At 43.1% G+C, this 9,051-nt stretch overlaps 1 protein-coding gene across 1 annotated transcript; it reads left to right on the top strand.

Moving 5' to 3' along the window:
* Positions 1–2,253: 2,253 nt before the first annotated feature.
* LOC132379819 (transcription factor ATOH7-like) lies at positions 2,254–2,703 on the top strand. Its single transcript, XM_059948100.1, has one exon. It carries the CDS (start codon positions 2,254–2,256, stop codon positions 2,701–2,703), a length of 450 nt encoding a protein of 149 aa, XP_059804083.1.
* The last annotated feature ends 6,348 nt before the right edge of the window (positions 2,704–9,051 follow it).

The raw sequence follows: 9,051 nt of genomic DNA on the forward strand, positions 1-9,051 counted from the left end.
TCATCCCAGCATTAACCTAGTCAAGGTTTTTGACATTTAAAATTTCAATACCAATGCTTTCTTCATCTTTAAACACACACCTCAACCACTCGATCCTTACCCCGGAGTAATTAGGGAGTTTAAATGGTTTGGTATGCAGTAAAAGGGCCCAAAGGCCCTTTTATGACTCCATAATTCTAATCCCTGACATTCGCAGAATCTGTACAACCAGGGTCGTTTGTGGTCGCCTCAGAGCGATGTATTCTTTCTCAGGTCCGGAGATTAAAATTGTACAACTTCACTTGATGTTGTGATTTTATAAATAGGGGTAGACACTTACGATAAGAACGTAATGGCAAATTTGCAAGGGGTTGCTAGACATTGATCTCTTTCCAAATACTGATACTGAGCCGGCGTTCCCCATTATTGGCCTTCTTTCCTTTTCTGTTTCAGCAAACCACCTGATTAAATCTCGATTTTTAAAATCACATGAACCGTGGTAAAGAGAGGTTTGGGTGTAAATTGTGATCCCCGTGGGAGTCCGGCCACTATCCGCATTGGACTCGACGAGGAACTGAACCCGCTCCGATTCACTGCCACTTCTAAGCGGCGACGCTTCAGTAAACCATTTAATCGCAACAAGACCGTCCTGACAACCACCAGCTGCCCATTAGATTTCACAGCACAGAATCAACGGCATTTTCTATTTCTTGCTCATCAGGTTGATAATTTTAGAAGCAAAAGCGTGGTGTTTAAATATGACATTGCACCTGAATAATTTTAGTTGATTTGGGGGATATTACCAAGGACACCATTTCCAAAGATAAAACCTTGGTTGATTTCCCGGTGTGGTGTTGGAACTGCCCCTTCCCAGACCCCTTAACAGAATGCTGAATAAGAATTTGGTTTCGGGTGCACGTTGGTTGCAATAGTTCGTTTAATAACGTTCTTATTTTTAAATATAATTTTCTTGTATCTCATCGCTTAAGTGAGATTATAGTTTAATACCAATACAAGACTAAAACGTCGCGTTGTCGTCATCGAAATTAATGTAGATAGGACGTGCACACGCGACCAAAGTTGTGTGGCAGTTGTGTTGAGCTAATTCACAATGAAATTGACTTTCTTTTCATTTCCTGGTTTGTTTAACAAAAATCACTTGCAGTGATTATTTATGTTAAAATATTTTGAAGTATTAGGCAATGTGTCAATTATACCCAGGAATGATGAAAATATTTGTCACTGGTCCTGCACTTTCAAATTTGATTATCTCATGGGAATATTCAGAAGGACTGCGTTTTTTAAATCCTAAATAAAATGATACAGAAACATTAGCCAGCAAGTGAGACAAATTCAAAACTCTAGGTCTTGAACTGATTGGAATCTCTAAAATCGCAGGCAGACTTTGATCGATACTGTCAGCAGCTGCCGTTTCAGTCAAAGTTTACCCGCACTGAGACTCGGTATTAAGTAAATTGATTTGTCATATTTTGTTTAAAATAATAAAGCATGGCCATGCTTTTGTGAGGTTCCGAGTTAAACAGGCATTTCATTGCCAGAGCTGCAAAGTGCAAATTGATTGGAATTGTACTGATGTTACAAGAGATAACCCTTCCCTATTATATCTCATTGCATTTCGCTTTGCTCAGAATCCTGGAAACCAGGGAAGCTCACGTTCAGAATTCGTATTCATCGGCTTTGGGCTGTTAATCAAAGGCGTTCACGTTCAAGGTACATTCAAACATATGGTAGCGGCCCTACTGGAAAATGAGTGCTTGCAGCGATGGGGCTGTGGTTCGATCAGATTTTCCCAGGGAGGAACGGCGCTGGGATTCGGGCTGGGGACGCCTTTCCACCTGCTACCACCTGTTAAAGGCGCAGCCCGGGGCTATAAAACCAGCCGGTGGAGCCGAGAGGCACTGACTGTTCGCCACGCTCCCATCCCGAGTTCTCCCGCAGCTAGCAGTCGGGTGATCCTTCGATCTCAATGTGAGCGCCGCTCTGTTCTTCCAGCTCAGCACCGATCTCGCATTAAACCACGGGAACTTTTGGAAGCAACCACATCTTCCGCGGTCCAGTTTTTTTTCGACGGGATATATTACTTGGAGAGCCCGTGCGCACGTTGTAAGGCGGGTTTTAACTGCCGGAGCTCGGCAGAAAGGTGAGGCAGGACAGGTGTATAAAGTCCTATCTTCGGAGCAGACACCAGCTCCCCACAGCAGAGCGAGGCAACTCGGGCAAGGCTCAAGGGTCCCTCAGCCGCGAGCAGTAGCGATGAAGTCCGCCGCATCAGCCTGTGCTCCGGGAGCAGATCCGGTGCCTGCCGCCCGCACCGCTTCCACTCCGAGTGTGTGCGGAGTCGAGAGGGCGGAGACCTGCGTCCGCCGGAGAATGGCTGCGAACGCCCGGGAGAGGCGACGCATGCAGGGACTGAACACCGCCTTCGACCGGCTCCGCAAGGTGGTACCACAGTGGGGGCAAGACAAGAAACTTTCCAAATACGAGACGCTGCAGATGGCGCTGAGCTACATCATGGCTCTGACTCGAATACTGACCGAGGCCGAACGCTACGGCAGCGACCGGCGCTGGATTCACATCCAGTACCAGCACACAGCGGGGAGCGAGAGCATTCAGACTTACGTGGGACAGGTATCAGAGAAAAAGGACATGTGTACGGACAGCATCTTCCCGTTCAACCACGACAGCTTCCAGATAGTCAACTAAACCAGCGCTGGCGGAAGAAGATCCAGATTGCGTTTTTCCAAACGGTCTTGCAAATCTCGAACTTGCTTCAGTTTGAATGTACTAGTCGTACTGGTAATTTTATGGATTTAGGTTCTGTGGTAGTAAGGTTTGATTTGCTGGAATTTGTGTAAATAATCTTAGAGATGTGGCGTGGCTGAGAAACGAGTGGCTGCTGAATGGACAACTTGTCGCGCTAGCACGGTTCAAATAATACATCTACTTCATACCTACGTGCATTTTATGAAGCATTTCTCTGTACAATTAGAAAAAAAATGTTGAAATATTTGTATTAGATATTATCTTTTTTTGTACAGATTATTGAAAGTTTTCTATGATTTTTAAAGTTCCGATTGCTTTATTTTTGAATCATTGGCTTAGGCCCGAGGTCAGACTTCCATTGAAATGTGTTCTGTGCAATTCTTGTCGCGTTCCTGGATGTAATTAAATATTTTAACTGGATATATCTACGTCCTTTTGGGCCAGCGATTACTACAGTATTATTCAATGCTCTTTTGCAGGGAGCGGTGAAAGAAGGGTTTCCCTGGAGACTTCCTTTTCATTCATTCCGACGTCTTTTAGTGAGCCGCACTGCAGGCAGGTACAAGGTTGTTCTCCCGTCACTGACCGATTCGCAATCTTTACGCAATGTCAGAGGATAGTCCGAGTTCCCAGCAATCTGCACAGTACTGCATTTCAGTAGGTACCAATGACGGGATCAGACCTTTCAGCCCCCCCCCCCCCCATTATCTGCCCGAAAACCCAGATCATAAGATCATTAAACATAGGAGCAGGAATCGGCCATTCGGCCCATCGAGCCTGTGCCGACCTTCCATCGTGGCTAATTTATTATCTCTCTCAAACCCATTCTCCTACCTTCTCCCCGTAACCTTTGACACACTGACTAATCAAGAATCCGTCAACCTCCGCTTTAAATATTCTCAATGACTTGGGTATATCCAACCACAGCTGTCTGTAGCAACGAATTCCAACCTGTGGCTAAAGAAATTCCTCCTCATCTCTGTTCTAAAGACATTTCCTTGTATTCTGACTCTCCCATTGTAGGAAATATCCTGTCCAGGACCATTCTATCTATGGCTTTCAATATTTGATAGATTTCAAAGAGAACACCATTCCCTCTTCCAATGCTTTCTTTATCTTGGACACCAACCCCTTTCTACTCCTTTCCTGAAGGACTTAAACTTCAATGGTGGTAAATGTTTTAAGCCATTCATTGACTGCATAAACCACTGCCAGGTTCTGCTGCCTACTGGAAAAGCTACACATTACTGAAGATCTTCAATCAGTCTAAAGATGTCCACTTGCCTCTCTTCATTACCAACTCATTAACTCCCCATCACTGCATTCCAACTTCACCCCAGCTGGTATTCCATGTGACCAAGACTGAAACCAACTGATCAGTTGGTCAGCCCCTTCTGTCACTTCAATTAGCACACTGGAGCAAGTTTCTCAAAAGGTTGCCTTACTAAATCCCTAAACCTAGATCTTTCTGTCATCCCTGCATCTCCCCTCTTGCCCTCCCTCCACAAGCCCTTCATCCTCAAGACCACCTTCTGCTCAGTACTTCATTCATAAAAAGGAATTAGTTATATTACAGTTGGAATACTTCAATCCTACTGTAAACTGCACATCTTTTCTTCTGGCTTTATATGTGGTTGATATTATAAATTATTCCCTCTCCTTAGCTAACATCCTCACCCATCAGCTCAGTGCACAAGCCCTTATGAAGGTCAGGAATGGTACCCGTTGTGAGTATGACTGTGTTAAACTATCTTTTAACCAATATTCTTAAGCTGTCTTCACCCTGAGATACACTCAGTAGTCACTTTATTATATACTTCCTGTACCTAATAAAATGGCCAATAAAATGGTCTTCTGCTGCTGTAGCCCATCCACTTCAAGATTCAACATGTTATGCGTTCAGATATACTCTTCTGTCGGCTCCTGTTGTAATGCATGGTTATTTGGGTTACTATTACCTTCCTGTCAACTTGAACCAGTCTGGCCATTCTTCTCGGACCTCTCTAATTAACAAGAAGTTTTCACCCGCAGAACTGCCACTCACTGGATTTTTTGTTGTTTCTCACTCTAATCTCTGTAAACTCTAAGATAGTTGTGCATGAAATTCTCAGGAGATCAGTAATTTCTAAGATACTCAAACCACCTTGTCTGGCACCCACAATCATTCCACTGGGTCAAAGTCACTTAGATGACAATTTCTTCCCTGTTCTGATGTTTAGTCTGAACAACAACTGAACTTCTTGACCACATTACCTGTTTTTATGCGTTGACTTGCTGCCACATGATTGGCTGATTAGATATTTACAGTAATGAGCAGATGTACAGGTGTACCTAATAAAGTGGCCATTGAATGTAAGTTGACCATAGCATCTTTTTCCATTGTATCTCGTTTGTTGTCTAATTGATTGAACTAGAACTCCTGAAAACACTTCTATCCCCAGCCTTGCAATCTTCGAAGCTCATCTGGAATTCCCCTCAACCCAAGAAACCACTTGACTGTGATATATTGCCTAACCACTTGCACTCCCTCACTGATGTCATTACAGTGCAGAATTTGGTGTTATAGACGACAACCAGCGCTTACTGCTGACCGCACTTAGCCTGGCCTGGTTCTTCCGTTGAGAAGTTGTTGTGAAGCTGCAGTTCTTGTGTTAGGGGATCTTTCTGCTTTGTTGGAGTTGGTAGTGGGGAGCTGTGATTGACGGGGAGCAAACTTGCCCATCTTGCTGCTGAAAGAGTTTGAAAACCTTTTTTTGCTACACCGTTTCTCAGCTGGATGTTAAAGCTGTCAAAATACAATGCATATCTGTAAAAATTCCAGAATTAAACTTTCTAAGTAATCTATGCAATTAAAACAAAATCTGAAACAATAGGGGAAACAATTAAAGTACGTGGGACAAGTATGATGGAATTGAAGGAGAAACTACAAATGAAAGATCTGACAGTGAGCAGGCAACAGATTTCCTTTGATCTCCCTAACTAAAAAATGGTGCAATTGTCAAAGAGGAAATACAACAAAGATTCCTGAGGCTGTGAATTTGGTGTTTTTTAGCACAGTAACAGGCCATTTTGGGCCAACAAGTCCACGCCATCGAATTACACCCATGTGACTAATTAGCCTACTAACCTGTATATTTTTGGAATGTGGTGGGAAACCCGAGCGCCCGGAAGAAAACCATGCACATGCAGTAATGGGGAGAACATGCAAACATCTTTCAGACAGCAGCAGAATTAAACCCAGGTCACTGGCATTGTAACGATGTTATGCTTACTGTGCCACCCCATAATACCAGAGCACCTGCAGGAAACCAATACAGTCATGGGGAGAAGGTATAAACTCCATACAGAACTGAACCTGTGCTAAAATAGCATTATTCTGACCCAGCGAGGAGAACTTAGAAGAAAGCAGGTAATCTCATTGAAACAGAAAACTATTAAAGGACAAATTGGATTCAGGGAGGAGTCTAGAACCAACCGGAGGTTATGATATCAGAATAAGATCATTTATGACTGAAGTTCTAAATTCAAAATTCAAGATTGTTTAACATCATTTCCAGCACAGAAATGTAAAGGAGAATGAAATGCTCCTTTACGTACAGCACAAAAAACACAATGAGATAAACAACATGTTGACAATAAAAACACACAATCAATACAAGTACGTAAGATAGCTTATATACATAGATTATAAGCCCATAAAGTGACCCTGGGTACACAAGTGTCTGTACATATGGTGACTGACAGGAAATAATGAAGTAGTTGTGGTGGGGTATGTGGAGGGGTGGGTTAGTGGGTGAAGGTATTGATCAGCCTTAGTGCTTGGGGAAAGTAACAGTTTTTGAGTCTGGTGGTTCTGGTGTGAATGCTACACACAGTAGCATGCAGTATCTGTATGTTAATGCTATTAATGGGTCTAATTTTGGCTGTATCCTTCCTCCTTTCATTTGAGCTCCTGAAGTGTAACACCTCACAGATGCCTGCAGGAAACTCCACCTGCCCCTTCACTGCTTGTGTTGTAACTGATCTACTGCATAGTTTACGGTTTTCTTTGACGGTCTTTTACACTGTTCATAACTCCACCAATCTTGGTGCCATTTGAAAACTTGATTATTCCTTCATCTACATTTTCATCCAAATCATTGATATCATCATGGTCAAAAGGTCCCAGCATTGATCTGTATGGAACATCATTGGTGATGGACCTCCAGCCAGAAAGACAGCCTTTGTCCCTTCCACCTCCGTCTTCTATGAGTAAGCCATTTCCAGATCCAAATTCACAATTCCCCGGAATCCCACATACCTTTATCATCCAAATCAACCTACCTTGAGGAACCCGGTCAAATGCCTTACTAAGGTTCATGTAAATAATATCTGCTGCCTTACCCTCGTCAAGCTCCACTGCCACCTCTTCAAAACAATCCATCAAGTTTTTAAGCATGTCCTGTCATACACAAAGCCATGCTGACTCTGTCTAAGCACACCATGCCTTTCCAGATGTGCGTGCATCCTATTCCTCAGTATCTCCTCCAATACCTTCCCTACCACTGAAGCGAAGCTCACTGGCCAATAATTCGCTGGATTATCCCTATTTTCCTTTCTGAACAAAGGCACAGCACTTGCTATTCCCCAGTCCTCCAGAATCTCAGTTGTTGCTGGTGAGAATAATAAGATTTATTTCAGAGCCCATCTCCTCATTTGCTTCTTTCAATATTCTGGGATATAGGCCATCAGGTCCAGGGGCCTTATCTACCTTAATGCTTATCAGAAGTCCCAGTACTTCCTTGGGTGATGACCAAAGCAGTCCTGGTAACAACTTAAAGCTCAACATTTTAGGTACTGAGAGAAAGAGGGAGAATACAGCTACATCTGTGGAGAGAGAAATTAAAAGGGTGCCTGGCTGAAATGGTCGAACACACTGTAATGGTTAAACTTCTAAGGGTTGTGTGAAGCTCAGGAAGAAGATTGAGTGCTGTTCCTCATAATTACATTGGCGCATTGTAAGGGATCAAAGCAGGGAGGTGTTCTGCAGAATGGAGTACTGCGTTAAAATGACAAGCTGAGGGTCACCTCGGTGATCTCAGCCGAGGTGTTCTGTAAGGTGGTCACAACACGTGCGCTTTGGCTTCTCTGCCATCCACAAGACCACACTGTGAGCTCCAAATGCAATGGTGTAAGCTGGGAGAAATACAATTTTGTCTTTGCTTTGATTGAGCAGAGATTCCTTTCTATCAAATCTCCAGATTCAGATTTATTTATCGTATGTACATCAGTGAAATGCATCGTTTGTGTTTACAACCAACATGCCCACAGATACGCTGGGACAGTCCACAAGTGTTGCCACACATTCCATTTCCGGCATAGCAAAATATTGGCAAAACCAAAGCCATTCTTTTCAAAATCCACCACCAGGATTTTCAGCACACTACCGAATTTGTGAGGTTGAAATGTAATCCCACTTTCAAATTTAGCACATCGCCTCCATTATCTCTTCTTAGTAACCTTTATGATAATACTTCTCTTCACTATGGCGTGCACTGATCTAATGCTGAAATCTTCAAATATGACTCAGATATCTCAATCACTGCTACCACTACAGTTAATACTGTGCCTTCCCTGTTGACAGCTTTCCCTTCTCCACTATCTACAAATTTAAATTCTTCTGAATCTGTGTGTATTGCAAGGTAAGAGGGGGTAGGTTTAAGGGGGATGTGAGGGGTAAGTATTTTTTTACTTGTTTGTGGATGCCTGAAACGCACTGCCTGCTTTAGGCATACATAAAAGGCTTTTAAGAGATGTTTGGATAACCACGTGGATATAAGGACGATGGAGGGATACGGACATGGTGTAGGTCAGTGAGGGATTAGTGTTTGGGTGTTTTTGATTTGCTTTTTAACTGGTTCAGCACAGTTTTGTGGGCCAGCTGGCCTGTTCCTGTGCTATACTCTTCTATGTTCTAAGATTGCATGTTAGTTCATAACAAGTCCCGTCCACCAGTCACCCCAGTCCTTGCTGATATACACCAAGTCCCAGACCAACAAAGACTCAAGTGTGAAACTTTCATCCTTTGGTTTAAGTTTCCAAATGGACTTTCCTTTCTCTATCCCTGTAATCTCTGGTGCTACAGACATCCTTTAGCTCTGCTTTCTTCCAGGTATCTTTCTATTTTCCAAATTTCTTTCATATGAGGAAGATATTCCCTAGTGCCTAAACATCTCAACCTCTCTTCATCTCTTTTAAGATGCTTCTCTTCATCAAGTGTAGGGTTACAAATTTTAATGGCTTCTTCAT

This window comes from Hypanus sabinus, chromosome 22 (assembly GCF_030144855.1).
Source record: "Hypanus sabinus isolate sHypSab1 chromosome 22, sHypSab1.hap1, whole genome shotgun sequence".
Lineage (NCBI taxonomy): Eukaryota > Metazoa > Chordata > Chondrichthyes > Myliobatiformes > Dasyatidae > Hypanus > Hypanus sabinus.